This window comes from Dipodomys merriami, unplaced genomic scaffold, assembly GCF_024711535.1.
Source record: "Dipodomys merriami isolate MVZ:Mamm:240054 unplaced genomic scaffold, mDipMer1.0.p SCAF_11, whole genome shotgun sequence".
In the NCBI taxonomy this organism is placed as follows: domain Eukaryota; kingdom Metazoa; phylum Chordata; class Mammalia; order Rodentia; family Heteromyidae; genus Dipodomys; species Dipodomys merriami.
The window spans coordinates 47804391-47824314 of NW_027202382.1; the positions used below are offsets into that span (position 1 = coordinate 47804391).

Consider the following 19924-nt stretch of genomic DNA (forward strand, 5'->3'; position numbering starts at 1 on the left):
CAGGTATGACAGTCACTTTCAGAAGGCACTAGGGGGCCTGAATTCTCCCCAGCACCCATTGCATCTCAGGTGACACAAGTGCTTTGTAGAAGCTCAGCCTGGAGAAATCCCGGGAAACCTGTAAAAGTGTGTCTGCCGTTTTGAAGTGGGTGCTGCTGGGGAATGGAGAGGTTTTCTTTCTTTCTTTTTTGGGTCCGGTTGTGGGGCTTGAACTCTGGGTCTGGGCGCTGTCCCTCAGCTCTTCAGCTCAAGGCTAGCGGGCTACCACTTGAGCCATAGCACCACTTCCGACTTTTTTTTTTTCTTCTTATGTGGTGCTGAGGAATCGAACCCAGGGCCTCATGCATGCAAGGCAAGCGCTCTACCACTGAGCCACCTTCCCAGCCCCTGGAGAGGTTTTCTTAAGAAGGCCTCAGATTGGTTTTGGGGACCTCCTTTATTGTTTTCCATCTGGTAAAGCTTTGATTAGGAAACAACCTCGCACTGGTTCTGGGGAGACTTACCTTGCTAGAAACTTGCTTGATTTCTCACCCAGCAGTAATGGCTGCGGCCCAGGACGACCACACTGGGTGTTGAGCCCACGAGCCAGCTGTGTGGGTCTCATCCTGGGGGACTGTCCTGCTGTGCTGGACTGGGCGCAGATGCTGTGCGGAGTAGAGGACGAGCTTCTCCTGGCCCCAGGCTGTTCCAGGCTGCTCTTCCCGGCCCCCGGTGCAGCCTGCCAGTATCAGAAGGCAGAGAGTGGCCGCCCTAGATGCCCCATGGTGTAGGTTCATTGCTGACCCCACAGGAAGGGGCCTCATCTCTAAGGCCCCTGGAGTCGGGGGCATTGGTGGCTGAGATGTGTGTGTGTGTGTGTGTGTGTGTGTGTGTGTGTGTGTGTGTGTACACACACATATATGTATGTGTATATACATGCACACGTACGTATGTGTGTGTATATGTGTGTGTGTATATATATATATATATATATATATACGTATATATACTCTTAGGCTCAAAACAGGACTGCTCTGGCTTCATCTATCTCTACAACCCTGCCTATCTTCCTGTTCATGGGTCCTCCCTCCCACCCTCCCCCCTCCCTCCCCTCCCCTCCTTCTTTCCTTGGTTCCTATAAGTTGATGCTCCGCTGGAGATCACGTCCTTGATTATGATTATTTTGGTAACACTGGGCCTTGAAATGTACTAGGCTGGTGGTCTGCCATCGAAGCCACACAAGCATTCTTCCACTGGTTCGTTTTGAGAATGTCTCAGGCCCTGCCTGGGAGCCCCACTATCTGCCTTTTCTGCTTCCCATCCTCTCGGGGATTGCAGGCAGATACAGTCTTAGGGTTTTTCTTTCAGAGGCTAGCCTTCAGAATGGCAAATGTGAGTCACGGTGCCCAGCCATGGGTTGAGAAGGAGGTCTTGAAAACATTTCTACCTGCATTAGTGTCAAAATGTCTTCCTCTGGTTTCAGGAACAGCTGGATTACAGGCATGAGCCACTGGCGCCTGGCTCTTAATGGTGACTTGTTGACTGCTGTCCTGAGGAAGCTCCTTGTAGAGAGGGACCTTTCTTCCCTCTCCTCAGGTTCCTGCCAGGTCTTGGCACAGTGGCTGTACTGGATACCCAGAGTCAGAGAAAGTCAGAGTCAACCCTACGTTCAGCCTGGCTTCCCAGCTTCCTCCTCCTCTCTACATGAAGGGCCTTGCTGCAGACAGAGGTAGTGTGCCTCTTCATGGCTAGAAAGAAATGGTCCAGTAATAAACATTCACATTTGTGATTCTTTTGTTTGTGCTGGTTCTAAACGGGCTAGAACTCAGGGCCTGAGCATACTGTTCCTGAGCTTTTTCACTCAAGCTGTCTCTCTACCAGTTGAGCCATAGCTCCACTTTGGGCATTTTGATGATTAATGGAAGATCAGAGTCATGGACTTGTCTGCCCAGGTTGGCTTTGAGCCATGATCCTCAGATCTCAGCCTCTTGAGTAAACTAGGATTACAGGTGTGTGCCCCTGGGGTCTAGTTTTCTTTGTGATTCTTGATCAACGCAGATGGGAAAAAGTCCTGCCTCTTCACAAGGTTAAGCTGTGCAAAATTTGCTGTGGAAGAAATAAATGTAAAATGAGCAGCCACAGAAGAGCCTCACGGGAGAGGAGTATCTGCCTATGCCGATCCAAGCACGCAGTGGCGTGTGGAGTAGAAAAGATGAATTTAGGAAGGTTAAAACGGCAAGTTAAACAAGCAAACAGCTTCTGACACCGACTTGGATGAGACCCTCCGTGGAACTGACTGTGTAGAGTGTTCTGTGGACCAGGCTTTCGTCTCGGGATGTACAGTGCTGGTCCCAGAGTCTCAGTCCCTGGAGCTTTGCGGTGGCTGCTGGAGGAGGGGCAGGGTGAGGCAGGGCCTGGCGCCGTCCAGGAGCTCCAGCTGCCCCGGGGGAGGAGCTGGCTGCTCCCTCCTCTGGTGTGTGTGGGGGGTTGCTACCAAGTGCCCATGAGGGTGGAGAGTGTAGTAGTGGGTGGGTGGGATTGGACTGGGGCCATGCTGTGGTGGACTGTCCACTCTGGCCCTGGCTTCCGGTGTGTTTGGTGGTGGCTGATGGACAGTGGCTGGGACCATGGGGCGTCGTGAAGGAAGCTGGGAGGTGGTGGCACTGTGGGCGGCTGGCTCAAAGTCAGTGCTGCCCCATGCTTGTCAGGTGCACCCTCTGGGCTCCGTGAGTAATCGCTGTGGCCTATTGGGTGAAGACATGAGTTAGGGGGAGACGCGTCCCCCTTGCTCCCTGCATGAGACTCCCGTGGGGTCCTAGGTTTGCCCAGGTGGCTCTGCCAGCCTCCTTGGCATCTGTCTAGTGAGGGACCAGGCTGTGTGTATCCAGGGTAGGCAGTAAATTTCTAGTCTCTTTTCTTTTTGGGGGGCCAGTGCTGGGGCTTGAACTCAGTGCCTGGCCATTGCCCTTACCTTTTTCACCCCAGGCTGGCATTCTACCACTTGGGCCATGCCCTTGACCTCCTGTGATTTAGGCAGACACAGGTCATTGGCTTTGGGACTCTCAGCCCAGTATGACCTCATTTGAGAGCCTTACCTTAGTGACATCTGCAGAGACCCTTTCCTACTCAGGTGACATTTTGAGGTTCCAGAATGTAGAACACATCTGTGTTTTGGGGGTACAGTGGGCCTGCAGTTTCCCTTACACCGTGTTCTCTCCTTGGTCTGGGCATTCACAGGGTAGTGGTGTCTCAGCGCCATGCTTTCTGTAGGGTTCAGAGCCTGCCCTGGTGTTCTCAGGGTCAGGAGAGAACAGATGGAGGGATCACTTGGGGTGTGGAGGGGGCGTCAGCGCCGAGCTACTGAGGAGGCGGAGGAGGAAGTAGGGCTGGGCGGGCTGGCGTGGGGTCTGGATGCCCATTCCCCCAGCTCCCTCCCACCACAGGCTGGACCTGCGGTTTGGCGAGCCCACCCAGCCTAGTCGGTGAGAGCGCCCAGTGGGGAGGACGCGATGCCCCAGGGCCCCTGGCTGACCATTTTTGTCCCTCCTCTCAACCAGTGTCCCTGCTGGCGTGGCCACCTGTGTGTGTGTGTGCGTGCGTGTGCGCGCGCGTGTCCGATATCCCCGCTGGCTGTGGCCGTCTGTGCGTCCCCTGCTCTCTGGGGCCACAGGTTGGAGCTGCCTGCAGGTCTTAGCATCCCCACCCTGCTGCGCTCTGCTGCCCTCTCACTTCCCTTGGCGCCTCAGCCCCTGAAAATAACACCTGGGGTGTGTGTGTGTGTGTGTGAGTGAGTGTGTGTGAGTGTATGCTGAGGCAGCCTAGAGTTACAGCTGTCCCCAAGGGGTTGGCCGGGACCTTGCTCCTGGTACCTGGTGCGCAGTAGGACTTGCTGAGAGTTGGATGGGGCGATGAAGGATGGATGGATGGGTGGTGAGGTCCAGAGCTCTACCTGGGCCCTGCCGACCTTGCCGAGCCTGTTTCTTGAGTGTGTGTGCATGTGTGTGTTCGTACTGATAGAGGGGCACATGCTGGGGTGCACCAGGTGCTCCTTCCTTTCTTGCTCTACCTGGAGGTTAGGCTTCTGACCCAGTGACCGCAGTTATTTTGGGGGAAAGGCCTCTAGGGAGCACAGCTGGCCTTTCTCACACATGTTATCAGACTGAAACTGCAGAAATCACACCAATGCCCAGCCTGAGGGGCTGGAGGAGGGATGCCAGGCCCAGACCGGGGAACTTCCCCATCCACTTGGTGAGTTGGGACACTTGGGGGAAGCGAGGTGGTGCCAGGATCTAGTGTGGCTCTCATGGGCCAGGTTTAGCCATCGATTTAGAAACAGTGGCCAGGCAGCTGGATAAAGCAGAGACCGGCCCGTAACCCTTTAGTCACTGGGTTAAGCCCCTGGTGGTCAGTTGTAGGTTGGGGCCTGATTGGCTCATTGGATACAGCCTTCCTCTTTTTCTAGGCTGGATCTTTCTTTCTTTCTCTTTCTTCTCTTGTCTTTTTTTTTTTTTTTTTTGGTCAGTCATGGACCTTGAACTCAGGGACTGGGTGCTGTCCCTGAGCCTCTTTGTGCTCAAGCCTAGCACTCTGAACACTTGAGCCACCGTGCCACTTCTGATTTTATTTTTTTGGGGGGGTTAATTCCAACTAACCATTGAGATAAGTTCACCAGGACTTTTCTGCCTGGCTGGCTTCAAACCATGGTCCTCAGATCTCAGCCTCCTGAGTATCAAGGATTACAGGCATGGGCCATCAGTGCCAGCTAGGGTTGGATATTTCTATAACGGAGAATTTTGAACTCATGGCCTCAGTACTGTCCCTGAGCATTTTTGCTGGAAGTTAGTATTCTAACACATTAGCCACAGCTTCACTTCTGGCTTTTTGGTGTGTAACTGGAGATGAGAGTCTCACTGGACTTTCCTGCCCAGGCTGGCTTCACACTGTGATCCTCAAATCTCAGCCTTCTGCGTAGCTTGGATGACAGGCTTGAGCCTCTGTCACTGGCTGAAGTTTCTTTTCTTTGTTTTTTTTTTAAACAGTTTTTTTTGTATTTATATGCCTTACATGAAGTTTTTTTTAATACTGTTATTATAAAAGTAATGTACAGAGGGGTACAGTTACATGTTATTATAAAAGTAATGTACAGAGGGGTTGCAGTTATGTAAGGTTGAAGTTTCTTTTTGTCCACGGGGCTGAATCCCAGACCCCTGCTTCCTGGCTCACGTGGCACAGGACTGGCCCCCCGCTGGAATGGGAGATCTTCGTGAGGTGGCTGCGCGGTGTGAGGGAGGTGAGAAATGAGGGGCGTGGGCAGCCCTGGCTCAGGCCTGGCAAGCTGCAGGCTCAGGTGCAGCAAGCCCACCGCCGTCTGCTTCTGCCCTTCCTGTGCCTCGGAGCAGGTGTGGCGGGGACTGGAGCCTGGCTTCTGGTTGAAATACCAGCTTGGCCCAGCCTTCCTGTTGGAGGGTGACTGGGGGAGCGTTCCTCCCTCCTCTCCCCTAGACACTGCTGCAGTCCCCTCCCCCCCCAGGCCTGGCAGCCCACCCTTGCCCCCTCTGGGGTGGGGCTGAAGATGGCCCTACAGCTGTGAACATTCTTGACCTCCACTCGCCCAGCTGTTGGTCTGCAGCAGTCCTCTCGGCCCTGCGCCCCCTCTCTCCCCTCCCCGCCCCGGGGGCCTGGGGCTGGGGTGGCCGGAATTTCCACCAAGTGCAGTTTCTCACTGTCTTCAGGCTCTAACCTTCTCTGAGGAGGCGGGGGGGGGGGGGGATGCTCAGAGCCTGGCCTTGCTGTTTGTCACGCTTGGGGGGACCCTTTCTTTCCATGCCTAGCCCAAAGAAATTGAAGAAGTAATATGTGCTTGTGGGGGAAAATCCCCAAACCAAGAAACACCCCAAACCTAACACTTGCCCTCAGCCCCGCGCTGCCCGGCCTGTGGGCGTGTCTCCTCCTCCTTCCCAGAGAGCTAGGGATTCTTCTCTTTCCTCAAGATCCTGCCCCTGCCCCTGTCCCTGCCAGGCAGGATCCAAAGAGAAGCGGGGTGTCTGTGGTCTGACCCCCCCCCCCCGCATGCTGCAGAGCTGCGTCCCTCAGGGCGGTGTCTGTGCTGAGGCTCTGGCAGGCGGCTGGCCTCCCCGGCTTCCCTCCTCGCGCTGGCTGGGGGTCACCATGGCTTTGCTTCACGGATGGCGGATCGCCTTTACTCAGCGCTGACGGCCGAAGGGCGCCGGTGTAGTCCTCACGCCGTGCGCACAGCGCCCAGCCTTCTGTGACCGTGGACGCTGGGGCAGATGGCTTGACAAGAAAGGCTTGTTTGGAGCCACACTGGGAGGGGGGGGGCGTTCAGTCTGTGCATAGTTGATTGTTGCTTTTGGGAAAGCAGTGTGTCGTGGGTGTGCGTGGTGGAACAGAACTGCTCACCTCGTGGCCAGGATAGGAAAAGGGGAAGTCGGGGTCCCATAGTCCCCTCCTTCAGGGATGCTCCTTCAGTGACCGGAAGCCCGCACAGGCCAGCTCCCACAGGGCCAGGCTGAGACCCAGCGTGGGGTACCAGGTCTGTGGGGGACACTGGAGCTCAGCTGTGGAGCAGAAGGGGGCCTGCCTGGGACTGGGCAGCGCCTCTGCCGGGCTTACCGGCCAACTCTACTTACAGGCTGGGGAACAGCTTCGAGAGGTGTCGGGCTGAGCCGGGGACCCAGCCTAGCTGTCTCAGCTCCTGGCTGTGGGTCCCTAGAACACAACAGATGGCTGGGGGAGCAGCTCCGAGAGGGTCCCCCAGCCAGGGTGGGTGGGTGGGGTCCCATTTAGGGCTGTCTCCTGTGATTGGGGCTTTGGAAAGGATCCCTGGGGAGCTGAGGATGGGTCTCAGCAGTCAGTGTCCCCAGCGTGGTCTGCAGCTGGGGAATGTGGTAGGAGCCAGGAGACCCAGAGTGAGAAGTTTCTGGAAGCCTGCTTCCCCTGTCTATCCTGAGTGCTGCTCCTGTCCCCCGGGCCCCCGGGGGCTGTCCATCTGGCAGTTTGTCTTGGGGTTGGTGGAAGCCTTCTGCAGAGAGAGGCCGGCTTTCTGCCCCCCCCCCCCCCCCGCCCCTCAGCTCGTAGCGGAGGGAAGGCTGGCTGTCTCTGCTCCCCACTGTGGAGGAACGCTTGGCTGCGCCCTCTTGCTTGGGAGCTCCTTGTTTCAATTACGTTTTCTTCCGTGTTCTCAGCTCAGCAGGAAGGGATAATGGCCAGACGCTTCGTCTGGATGGAGGGCGATAATCCGGCGCACGCTGGTCATTACGGATGCATTTGCCTTTCATTTCGGCGGGCAGTGGGGAAACTAGAATAGCCAAGGGCATCTGCCCTGCTCTGTCTGGGGCCGGATGGCCACACTGCCTAGGAGGAGAAGGGGCACTTGGAGGGGTGAGCAGATGCTCTGAGGAGTGACCTGGGGGGCCACAGAAGGGAGAAGAGATGGGGAGATGAAGGGGTACACGTGGGAACAGTTCCGCTGGTGGCTGGCGCTTGTGGTGTGGCAGCTGGATTGCAGGCCGTGCTGCCGGCGAGAGAGTGGGGAGAGTGGGAGGGGATGGTGAGCAGCGTCTGGGTTAATCTTCCTGAGCCGAGCCTGCCTGGAGAGCCACGGGAGAAGGGATTTGAAGCCTCTGGCGTTCAGAAGCTGGCTCAGGGAAGATGGTTCTACAGAGAAATACTAGAAAAGCAATTTCCTGCCAGCTTTGTAGGAAAATCTTTGCATTGACCCTGACCTTGAAGTTCTGATTCCATGGGCCACTCTCTATCCCTGAGGCTCAGACAGGCCATTAGCGAGCTGCCAGGTGCGGGTGGCGGGAGGAGAGAGCAGGCTCGCTCCTGGCTTCATGTCTGGCTTCCCCCGACTTTGGAGCCGGGGATGGTGCAGTGGGGGCCTCATCAGTGTCTGCTGAGTGTGGACTCGTGGGGGCACAGAGCTGAGCATGGCTGAGTGGTAGCCCAGCCTGTGCCATGCAGACTCCAAGGGGCCACCCCCTGTCACGCGTGTGTGGGTTTGTTCATGGCTTTCTTCCTGGGCTGTCATTGAAGACAAGAAGCCTAGGCACACAGGGTCACCTCGTAGCTAGGCACGCTGGTGTGTGTCTCCTTTCTGTGGGTGGTGACTGCCGCTCCCGCCCTTAGCTTCCTGAGGCTCGGAGCTGCAGACACTTTAGGCCAATCGGCCAAGCTGTTGTCGGGAAACTAGGCTGTGGCTCCCTTTCAAGAGTCGTGTTAAACACTGTTAGGACTTTGGAGTGGAGAAAATCCACGGTGCACGGTCTAAGGTGACAAGGAGTTTTATTTGGTTGGCCAGCGACTGCCCCGTCCTGGGAGGATGGAGAGCAGAGCAGCGACCAGCCATGGGGCAGGGTTTATAAAGGTCACCACCCCAAGCAGGTGGTGTAGTCCAGAAGCTCAAAGATCATTAGGAGCAGGGCATTCTTCAGCTGAGGGTCGTGCCCAGTGGACTGCATTCTGCCCACGCAGCTGGCAGGACTGGAAGTGGGCGTTATCAAGAAAAGAAAAACCCAGGGTTACCACAACACACAGGTGCAGGACCTGTGTGCATCCGATCATGCAAAGTAACACTGATAAGAATGAACTCTAGGACATGGGAACAAGGTTTTTTTTTTCTTTGTTGATGTTGTTGTTTTCTTTTCATTTTGTCTTGTTTATCTGCGCAGAAATGGAGGGACAAAGGGTGAACAAATGCAACAGTGGTGCTCACTAAGATGGTATGTGGGAAATGAGCTCTACAGCTTGTGGATAGGGACGGGAGGATAAAACTGGGAGAGAAGGGTGACATTGTCCAAAAAGAAATGTACTCGGTACCTGATCTACGTAACTATAACCCCTTTGCACATCGCCCTTATGACAACAACAAAAAGAAAACGTTGGGTTGAAGTAAAAGAGCCTGGGAAAGGAGGCTGGGGAACAGGGTTCGGGTCCCGGGAACAGCACTGGCCCAGGCCTGGCAAACAGGGTAGGCTGCCCGTCAGTCATGTTTGTGGCACCCACAGCCTTGGCTTGCCTTGAGGGGGCAGGGGGCATGGGATGGCAGGCTGGAGAGCTCATTGAGGGCAGGACTTAGGTTTCGAGGTCTTTGAGGGTTTTTGAGCCACGTTTTGGACTTCGTCTCTGGAGGCGTCTCAGGGGATTGGACCATTATGTCCTAGGGACAGGGTAGGGCCTCGCTTCAGAAGTGCCAGCAGACTGCTCTGTTCTTGTCTTTTTCGTTTCTTTTTTCTTTTTGGTCAGTCCTGGGGCTTGAATTCTGGGCCTGGGCACTGTCCCTGAGATTTTTGTGCTCAAGGATAGAGCTCTACCATTTGAGCCACAGTGCCACTTCTGGCTTTTTAAAAATTTATTTATTGTTGTAGTTTAGTGGAGATAAGAGCCTCTTGCTGAGGCTGACTTTGAACTATGATCTTCAGATCTCAGCCTCCCGACTAGCTAGGATTACAGGCGTGAACTACCAGGCTCGACCTCTTTTCTCTTCTTGACAGTAGGGCCTCCTTCCTCTTGCCTGTGATTCTAGGGTTCCCACTGGGACTCACCCAATCCCGGGTCAGCCTTGGGCTCTTCCCCCTGCCTCCACTGGGTGTGTGGTGCGGCCCCCAGCTCTTCTTCCCCTGTAGAACCGAGGCACCCAGGCAGCTCAAGAGATGAACCAGGCAGTGGGTGTCAAGGGCGTGGCAAGGCGCCCGGCAAGGCCCAGGGCTCAGCGCTCCCAGCTGATTACTGGAGAAAAGGGGAGTGCCACTGGCAGTATTGAAGCCCACGGGCGGGTTGGGGCTTGAGGTGCGGGCACCATTTACACACCGTTGGCCTGGTCCTTCCTGCCACCTGGATGGGCAACCCAGCCATCGCAGTCAGCCGCCTGGTCCTGGGGGTCTGAGCATCTCGCCTGTAACCCTGATGGCGGGCGAGGCCGGTCCCCGGCAGACCTCCTCTCCTGCTCTCTCACCTCTTGCTTCCAGGAAAGGCTACCCAGCCATCCAGCCAGGCGCGGGAGGCCCTAGCGCAAAGGCGGTCCTTACTCCCAGTGCGTGCAGCCAAGGACTGGGCCCGAGGGGAGGAAGTGTTCCTGCTAAATCGTCCAGACATAATTGAATCGCTGATGCTCCTCAGATCCGGCCCCACAGCCGTCTGTCCCTCCCCACAGCGGGAGTGGGGTGGGGTAGGGGGGGGTGGGGGGGCTGTCCTCAGGGAGTGCTCATCCAGCCGGCTCACACTTGGTGCTGGATGTGGTGGTGTGCTGGTGTCCTGTGGGTGGCCCAGGAAGCTTCCAGTTACTGTGGGTGACCATGTGAACTGTGGAGAGACCATTCTATCCGATCTGGACTCCTTGATCCTCAGTTTCCCCACATCAGGGGAGCTCTGATGGTTGGTGCATACTGACAAAGCCAGACACCCATACCACCTGCTTTCGGCTTCTAGAGGCTGTGTTTTTGGGGACAAGGGTGCTCCTCCCCTCCCCTTCCCCCTCCCCAGGAAGCAGCTGGGTTGGGGTGGAGCACTCCATTTCATCTCCGAATCACTGTGATTCGCTGCCTGGTAAAGCAGCACCATTGACAGACGGTGGTGCCGCCATGGGATGCTGTGTAGAAGTTCATCTGTGCGTCCACAGATACTGGGTCTCTGTGCTGGGGTGGACGTTGTCCAAGGTCGAGACCAGAGGACCCTGTAGAGCGTATGGTCAGCTTTTCACCCCAAGATCAGCCACTCATCTCCCCCACAAGCCCCACATTTGACCCATTCCAACAAGCCACACTTATTAAATCATAATGATGCTGTTTAAAATGGTTTTTGGAACGATCAGGGCATAAATAAAACAAGATGTTAATTCGTTTTCCCATTTTTTATTGATCAAAGACGTCCCCAGCTGCCAGCAGGCAGAGCTTCAGATCTGCAGGACTCAGCCGTGGCCCCGGGGTCAGTGCCACTCCAGCCAGAAAAAGAGTGACCACCTGCCAGTTATTGGTGTCTTATGCCACTTGTTGAAATGTATCAGAAGATTCCCTGTGTCTGTGGGCACTTGCCCAGGGCCATTCTGTGCAGTGTGACAGTGGGGTGTGGGGTTCCTGCTTCTCAGAGAATCCGGAGGGTTTTATAAATTATTAATTTATTGTTATTATAGAGGTACAGTGGATTACAATTGCATGAGTCAGGTCGTGAGTACATTTCCTTTTATACAGTGTTTTCTGTTTCCTCATTCTCTCCCATTCCCTCCCTCCCATCCCTCCCATCTCCACCCACGAGTTGTATAGTTCACTTTCATCTGTGTCCAGTGAGCTCCACTGTTGCACCTTTTCACCATTTTCCCCTCAAGTTTTGCGCCCGCCCCCCACCCTTCCAAAGATGTACACATGAGTATATCACACATAAGATAAAGAAGATAGTCATCAAAAACTAAAAATTAAAAGAAGAAAGAAAAGAGGTCTCTCGTTTGCATAATTTGGGAGTTTGTTTCAGTGTGAATATTATTTTATATAAATATGAAGAGGCTCTTAGGCATTGCTTCTTTGTGTTTCTGTCCTATGAGTATCTTCTTTCAGTCTCAGTGTGTGTGACTATCTAAAATACTGTATAATTCATCATACCCCAGTGTATTTTAGATGGATCCGGAGGTTTTAGAGAGCCCTATTCTGAGCTAGGGGCCAGCAGCTCCCAGCGACTTGGGGGGTAGGGGGTGGGGGGTGGGGTCGAGGTTGGGAGGATCAGGGTGCCAGACCAGCCTGAGTAAAAATGTCTCTGATCCCAGCAATGATAGGAAACCTAGAGTAGCTGGACTGTAGTTCCAGTCCATGCCCTGCTGGGAAGTGAGGCTCTGTCCTAAAAATAGCCACTGAACAACAGGGCCCACTTGAGACCCTGAGTTCAAACTCCACTGCTGCCATAAACCAACACAAAAAGGAGGAAGTGGCCTGTTGAGCCCCTGTTCCGTCATGCTGTCTCTTGTTGTCTGTGGTATCCAGGTGTGTCAGAGGGCCTGGCTGACAAGACTACAGTGGTGGTGACAGAGTCGGAGGCTAGCCCCTCGGTCTCCGGGGTGGCAGCTCTTGGGCGTTTTGTGATTGGTGGCTGGCAGAGGGGACAGGCTCTCCACCCTGTGGGTCCACCTGGTGTTGCTGTCTGGGGTCGGCAGGGCACAAGGCCCTGTGAGGCCGAGGCAGCCCCTGCTTGCTCTCCCACGGCGCGGTGCGTGCCCAGGGATCTTGTGGGCCTCAGGGAGGTGGCCTGGCACTGTGGAGGGGACGGAGTTCTGGTCCACTCAGCAGATGAGACGTTGGGGGCAGGCTTAGGGCCAGTCCACGGGGCATTGTCCACAGTGGGTCTTGTGTGAGGATGTGCCCCTGTGCTGGCAGCCCCAGAAGATTGGCTTGGGTGGTCAGGGGAGGAGCCTTGTGTGTTGGTGACCATTTAGTTACACATCCAGGGATGGCTGGGGTGGATCTAGTTGAGCCCAAATGTTCTCTTGGGGGCCCTGTCCTTGTCTGGGCATCCCGTCCTGCAGCTTGGACACCAGCTGGCACAGGGGCCACCGGAGAGGAACGGGCCTGGGCTTAGATCACAAGAAGGCTTCTACTTGGGCCTGTGTGTCTATGTTTGCAAACTGGCTTCAAAACATGAGAAGCAGTTGGGTGCCAGTGTCTCATGTCTGTAATCCCAGCTACTCAGCTGAAATCTGAGGATTGCAGTTTGAAGCCAGCCTAGGCAGGAAAGTCCATGAGACTCTTTCCTCCAGTTAACAAGCAAAAAGCCAAATGTAGAACTGTGGCTCAACTGGTGAAGGCTAGCCTTGAGCACAAAAACTAAGGGACAGTGCCCAGGCTCTCAGTACATGCACGCGCTCGTACACACACACACACACACACACACACACACACACACACACACACACACACACACACACACACACACACACACACACACACACACACACACACACACGAGAAGTGGAAGGGCTCAGTGGACTGGACATCATGTGTGGGCCAGTGTTATAGGTGCCAACCTTCTACTGGGCACCTTAAAGGTCTGCGATCTGGCCTTGGGGTTGGAGTGTCCCAGTTTCTTCCAGCTCTGCTGCCCTCTCGCTGGGGGCCCTGGGTGGGCCAGGGGGCCATTTGGAACCTCAGTTGCGTCCTCTGTAAATGAAGAATCATTGTAATGACTCAGGGCTGCTGTGAGCAGTCCAGGAGGCACTGGCCTTGCGCCTGGTGTTCTGGAAAGCCCTCCATACAGTGGGGCCTTTGTACTTGTCATGACTCACTGCGTGGATACTCCCAGAGGTCGGGTGGAAGGCCTGGAGCTCTAGGCTGGATCCTTGTGTAGAGATGGCTCGCACGTACAGCCTGGGGTTGTAACTAGAGGCAGGTCTGCAGCAGAGGCTGAGCCACATGCACAGTGCGGGCACCACGCTCCTCCTTTGTGGCCACATGTAGTGTAGGGCCTGCCTAGGACATGCGGATCCACTTGGTCCCTGGCCAGGCAGGACTTCCCTGGGCCCTGTGAGAGCCCTGTGGCCGTATCCCAGAGACATCATTGGCCCTGTGGACTCAGAGGGGCCGGGACGTGGGTGTTCAGAGGTGGTGGCACTGTGCGCCTCGTGGGGTCATGGTGGCATTCTGCCTGTCACAGGGCTGTGCCCATTACTGCCCACTGGTCAGTGCCCAGGTCAGCTGCATTCAAGCTGCAAGTCCATGTCTGAAGCTGGCTAGCTATGTGACCTCAGGCAGGCGAATTCACTTCCCTGTGCCTCAATTTCTCCTTTTTTTTTTTTGCCACATCTTTTTTCTTTCAGGTCTTGGGATTTGAACTCTGGGCTTGGGCGCTGTCCCTGAGTTGCTTCTGCTCAAGGCTAGCACTCTACCACTTGAGCTACAATGCCACTTGCGGCCTTTTCTGAGTAGTTTGTTAGAGAGAAGAATTCTCAGGGGCTGGGAAGGTGGCTCCAGTGGTAGAGCGCTTGCCTTGCATGCCTGAGGCCCTGGGTTTGATTCCTCAGCACCACATAAGCAAAAAGAAAAAAACCGGAAGTGGCACTGTGGCTCAAGTGGTAGAGCATTAGCCTTGAGCTGAAGAGCTGAGGGACAGCGCCCAGGCCCAGTGTTCAGGCCCCATGACCGGATCCCCCACCCCCACCCCCCAAAAAAAAAAAAAGAATTCTCAGCTCTGGCTGTCTTGGAATGGTGATTCTCAGATCTTGGCTTCCTGAGTAGTCAGGATTACAGGTGTGATTGCCTGGATAACATAGCTTTTGCATATTAACTATGGAGTGCTTACAGTGTGTAACTTGTGCCTCAGCCTAATGTTAAGCTCTGTAGGGTGAGGGTGCCAGAGATCCTCCAAGCCTGGCACTTCTCTCCCTTGTCCTCTGCGGGCTCCTCTGCACGACAGAGACACCTTAAGTTCAAAGCCTCCACAGAGGGGCTGGGAAGGTGGCTCAGTGGTAGAGCGCTTGCCTTGCATGCATCAGGCCCTGGGTTCCATTCCTAAGCATCACATAAGCAAAAAGAAAAAAGCCGGAAGTGGTGTTGTGGCTCAAGTGGTAGAGCGCTAGCCTTGAGCTGAAGAGCTGAGAGACAGCTCCCAGGCCCAGAGTTCAGGCCCCATGACCAGACCCCAAAGCCTCCACAGAGAAGAGCCCCTGTGCAGTCATGTGGGCCCTGCCACAAAGCTCCCCTCCCAGGGGCCTTAGTTGCGGGGCCCTGGCTCTGCTCCCCTGCCCCCTGGCCCCTGGAGGGGGAACTTCGTGGCGGGGCCCACGAAGCTGTCCTTGCAGAAGCTGAAAGGCAGCTCACAGTGAGCAGCAGCCGGGGCTTGTCTGGCTGAGCCTGCGGAGGTCTGAGGGCGCTGGGCACGTAGCCTGGGTCCCGCGTTAGTGGGAGTTCAGCCTGATTAAATCAGAGGGGGCGGAATGGCCTGGGGAGGCTGCAGACCAGGCATTCCCAGCATTGACTGCTCCAGGCCCGAGGTGGGGCTGGGGGGGTGGTTGGCAGGAGGGTGAGATGGGGGGCATGAGGGGTGGCTCACTCCATCTCCCAGCGGCCTAAGCAAGCACAGGAGGCCTGCTGGGGGAGTCGCCCGTGACCCCCTCCCCAGGGCCAGGTTTCAGGGATAGACCATCCTATGGCTGGTGTCTGGGTTTGCCCCAAGGGTAGGCGTCTGCTCCCTTTGGAAGGCCTGGATGGAGCAGGGAGATAAACGTGCTGCTCTGCCAGGGGCACACGGGCACAGGGCCAGCTCTGGCAAGGATAGGGAGCTCGGGACCCCATGCTGTGGACTGTGCCACTTCCCTGCCTCCCTCCCCACTGCCACTGCGGCCTGGTGAGCGCCACTTGGAGGAGACGGGCCTCAGCCCGGTGTACTCCTCTCCTCTTGGACTTTCAGGAGCGCCCCTCTGTCAGTACCCGCCTCTGCTATGTGAGATCCAAAGACAGTGGCCCCCTTCCCTACCACCTTGGAAAGACGATGGGGCCAGCAGTCAGGACCTGGGCTCCCTACCAAGCAGTGCTTCTTCCATAGGGCCTCAGTTTCCCTAGAGAGGGAGTCATATAACTGGACCATGGGTGAGTCAAGGGTGCATGGGGGGATGCCGTGCTGGGGCACCCACTCACTGCAGTGGGGGGTCTCTACTTTGAAGCAGATCTTTGTTCTTCTTCTTTTTGTTGCTCATGGGGTCTGAGTGCTCTCCCTGTGCTCTTTTGCTCAAGAGTAGCGCTTTGAGAGACAGTGACACTTGCAGTTTTCTGGTAGTTAATTATAGATAAGAGTTTCAAGGACTTCCCTACCTGGGTTGGCTTTGAACCAAGAGCCTCAGATCTCAGCCTCCTGAGTAGCTAGGATTACAGGCATGAGCCACCAGTGCACGGCCAGACCTCAGTTCTTTTTTTTTTTTTTTTTGGCTCTTGCTTGCCCTCTGCTTGGATGCCAACGTCCTTAATGCTCACAGCCTCAGCTTACCCCAGAAAGGTATGGAATAAACACATCAGGGGGAGAAAGTGAAGGAAAGTGCGTGTGGACCAAAGCAAGCTGCAGTCTGTGTGCGCGCGCGCGCGTGCGTGCGTGTGTGCGTGTGTGTGTGTGTGTGTGTGGTGTTGGTACTGGGGCTTCAATTCAGGGCCTGGGTGCTGTCCTTCAACTTTTTCACTCAGGGATGGCTCTTTACCACTTGGAGCCATAACTCCACTTCTGGCATTCTGGTAGTTAAGAGTCTCTTGATAGCAAGAGTCTCACAGACTTTTCTTGCCTGGGCTGGCTTCAGACTCCATCCTTATATCTCAACATCCTGAGTAGCTGGGATTACAGCATGAGCCACTGGTGCTCTGCTATCTAGGTTCTTTGTTTTAGTTTGTGCCATCCCCACCCGGGAATCCTGCATTGGCCAGTATAGCTGTTTTCCGGGTGCCGGCCTGGAGCTGTCTGGGGTCAAGCCTGGAGGTCAGGCTGCCTGGAGGGGCTGCTGGTGTGGCGAAGGGCCTGGTCTCTGAGGCTGGGCCTCTGGGCAAGGGCTGCCGGCCTGTTCTGAGCCCCAGAAGGAGACCTGGCCTTGCTCCCTGTGATTATGGTGAGGACATGTGTAATTAACTCTAAAATGGGAGGCTGAAGAGGAATTAAAATATATGCTTACTGGAAATTAGAGACAAGCTCTGTGCAAAAATAGTTGAGGTAGGCCGGGAGTTGCCATGCGTGCTGCAGAGTAGGGCCGCAGGAAGGGAAGTTAGGGACCAGGATGCAGCCCTTCCTCTCGCCCAACTTCTTAGACTGGAAATGGGGTGTCATGTCCCAGGGCTGTCTTAACAAGTGCCCAGCCCCATGGCTTGCAGCACCCCAAACTTCCCATCTCAGTGGGGGAGCCTTTTTCTAGCGGGTCTGAGGGGGACCTGTGCCAGGCCTTCCCTCTGCTCCTGGAGGCTGACGCCATCTGTGGCCGGCAGCCCGGTCACCCCAGTTCCTGCTCCATCAGCACACGGCCTTCCCGGGGGTCATGCTGTTCCCATTTCTCTTTAATAAAACCTTCCACTGTGCTAAAGCATACATAACATTTATCGTTCGAATGTTTAAAATTGTTTTTTGAGACAAGATCTCACTGCAGAACAGAATACACTTTAACTTGCATTCTTTCTGCCTCAGTCTCCTAGTGCTGGATTACAGCTGTGTGCCACCACGCCCAGCTCCGTCCTCACCATTTCCAAGGGTGATTACGTGCTTAAGCACATACTCAGTGTTGTGCTTGTGTCTCATCTTCCCTCACTGACACTCCGTCCTCGTTAGCACCAACTCCCCAGCCCCCAGCCCTCACCACTGTTTCCTGTGCTGTGATTTGGACCAGCCTGGGGACCGCTCGTGAGTGCAGTCTCCTGCCTTTCCCCGCCCTTGTCTGTCTGCTTCAGAGGTCTCAGGTCAGGAGTGTAGATCCACTTCATTCAAGGCACTCGAACCAGCAGTTACTAGCCATGTGTGGCCTTTGAGTGTAACTCATTTGCCATGCCTAAGTGGGAAATACAGGTTTTCAGATGCATTTGAAGTGCCTGGTGGGTGCATATCTACCAGCGGCCTTGCTGGACTGCCCATGGAAATGTCATTGTTCTGGAAAGGTCTGTGGGAGAGCACTGTGGTGGGTTAATGGAGACTAAAAGATGGGATAGGTAAAAGTTGTGTGATCTGGGATTGGACTCTGTGGCAGAAGGTTCCCCCTCCCCTCCCCTCCCCTCCCCTCCCCTCCCCTCCCCTCCCCTGCACAAAGGATATCTAGGTTGTCTTTAATCTGTACAGAGTGCAGAAGTGCAAGTCCGGTCTGCAGCTGAGGTACCTGAGGGTCTGTGTTAATTGTAGGTTCTGACTGTGGGAAGGAGAGGAAGGAGAGGAAGGAAGGCCTGGTTCTGGGAAGACGCTTGCACTCGAAGGTGTTTGCTGATGTGTGTATGTGGGGTTCATTCATAGTTCATCTCAAATACCAGAGGCGCAGGGGTGGGCAGGCAGGTATTACATGAATATGGAAATGAATCTTCATTGTCCTTGAACAACATGGTGGTCCAGGGCCGAGGTGTCTGGGGCACCACCTGCTGAGGGTGGGCACGGGTGGGTGTCCGGCGGGGCACTGGGGGTGCTCAGCGCCCTCTGTTTTTTACTGCCTTTTCTTCAGTTCTAGTCTGGAGGCTGTGGTTTGCCCCTCGGGGTGAGTACCCACCAGGACTTGTCTGAGGCCCTCCGGGGGTCCTCACAGACAGGGTGCTGAGCTGGGTTGAAGCCCAGTAAGGCTGGTGTGCCAGCACACCAGGCCTTGGGGACCCCCCCCCCAAGTGGTCTCATGTGTTACTATCTCCAGACAGGACTTGAACCCACTGCCTGGTGCTCTCAGGCCTGCACAAGGCCTGCCCTTTGCCTGGAGCCCATGCAACTGTCTCTAGGAGGGTGATGGTGTCCTCCACATCCCCCCCCGCCCCCCCCCCCTCTGCCCCAGTTGCTGGTCCAGCTCAGGCCACGGGAGCCCAGGAGTGGGGACAGTGTAGGGAGGACTTGGGAGCGCTGGTCTGTTGTGCACGTGTTCGGCTCCCTGGTCCTCCTGTGAGGAATCAGAGGTCTGTGCTGCTGGAAGTTGAGGTGTGTGCACATGCATGTTCACGTGTGTGTCACGCTTAGCTGCACATGCCACACACATGTTCACAGGGTGTCATGCTCAGCTGCAATCCATGCTCGCATGTGCACATCATGCTCTGGTGTACATGCATGTTCAGTGTGTGTGTCACACTCGGTATACATACATGTTCATATGTGCGTGATGCACTCTGGCCATCCTGCCGACTCCGCTCTAGCACCCCTTGCTCCCGTGTGGTTGTTGCTGTTTGTGCTGACCTGGATTGGTCTGGCTTGGGAAGGGGTGTGGGTTGGCCTGCGCTGAGGACCGGTGGGTGCCTCCATCTGATCCAACCTTGGGGGCATCAACTTGACTGGGTTCTGCTGCCCAGTGCTCGTGGCCATCCTGTCAGGCCATAGAGCTGGTGTCGGCTATGCTCTGAGTCTCCCTGGCCTCTGATGGCAGGTCTCTGCTGACCCTGTGATTTCTGCCTGCCAGCCAGAGCCAGGACACGCTGTGGGTGCCGGCCCGGGGCAAAGCCTTCTGCTCCTGAGCCCATTATTTCTCTGATGTCGCCACCTTACTGATTCTGTTCCCCTCCTCCCACCTCTAGTTCCTGTGTTTGAAGAATATACGCACCTTCCTCAAAGTCTGCCACGACAAGTTTGGACTAAGGAACAGTGAGCTGTTTGACCCCTTTGACCTCTTTGATGTCCGAGACTTTGGAAAGGTGAGTGGACTCGCCATGTACTGTGGCCAAGCATGCTGGGTCTCAGATGCAGAGCAGGCCTGCCTGGCTCTCCAGCCCAGAAGTTTCCTCTCTCCCATGTGGCTGGCAGGCACTGGCTGGACCAGGTCACCACCAGGAGTGTGCAGAAGTTGGGGTACATTGGGCAGGGCTGTGGGGAGAGCTCCCCATCTCACCTGCTATGCCCAAGTCCAGACAGGTGGGAGGAAGCAGAGTGGGGTGGGCACCGCTGGTGCTGGACAGGGGATGCTGAGGCTGGACAGGTGCAGAGACTCTGGGGGCTGTGGCTCACTGGTGGCTTTCTGGTGGGGCTGAATGACCCAGCGTGCCATGTGGTATTGAAAGCACAGCAGGCCCGTGGTAACTTCTGTGCAGTGGACAGGATGACACTGCAGACAGTCTGGATAGGTAGGCGCTGGCAGCTCGTGTTGTGGCCCCATACCCCTCCCCTCCCCCCCGCAGGCTCTTGGAGGCCACAGGCTGCCTGGGCCTTGACTGCCACTTCCTGCACTACCAGAGCTGCCGCTTTTGCCTGCTGATGGGATGTTGCAGGTATTTGTTGCCTAATTTACCGTTTTCACCAGCTAATGCTCTGTGAACCCACGATT

The 19924-nt window shown here is 55.6% G+C and overlaps 1 protein-coding gene across 6 annotated transcripts in view; it reads left to right on the forward strand.

Moving 5' to 3' along the window:
- Positions 1-19924, forward strand: part of Vav2 (vav guanine nucleotide exchange factor 2) — a 149995-nt gene that overhangs the window by 15852 nt on the left and 114219 nt on the right. For 5 of the 6 annotated variants that reach the window (XM_070014988.1, XM_070014992.1, XM_070014987.1 and 2 more), the window contains exon 2: positions 19182-19298. In XM_070014988.1, coding sequence (XP_069871089.1) covers positions 19182-19298 — 117 coding nt within the window. Of the gene's footprint in view, positions 1-4152; positions 4228-19181; positions 19299-19924 lie in introns of those variants that run through there. The other variant, XM_070014991.1, reaches the window with a different exon arrangement.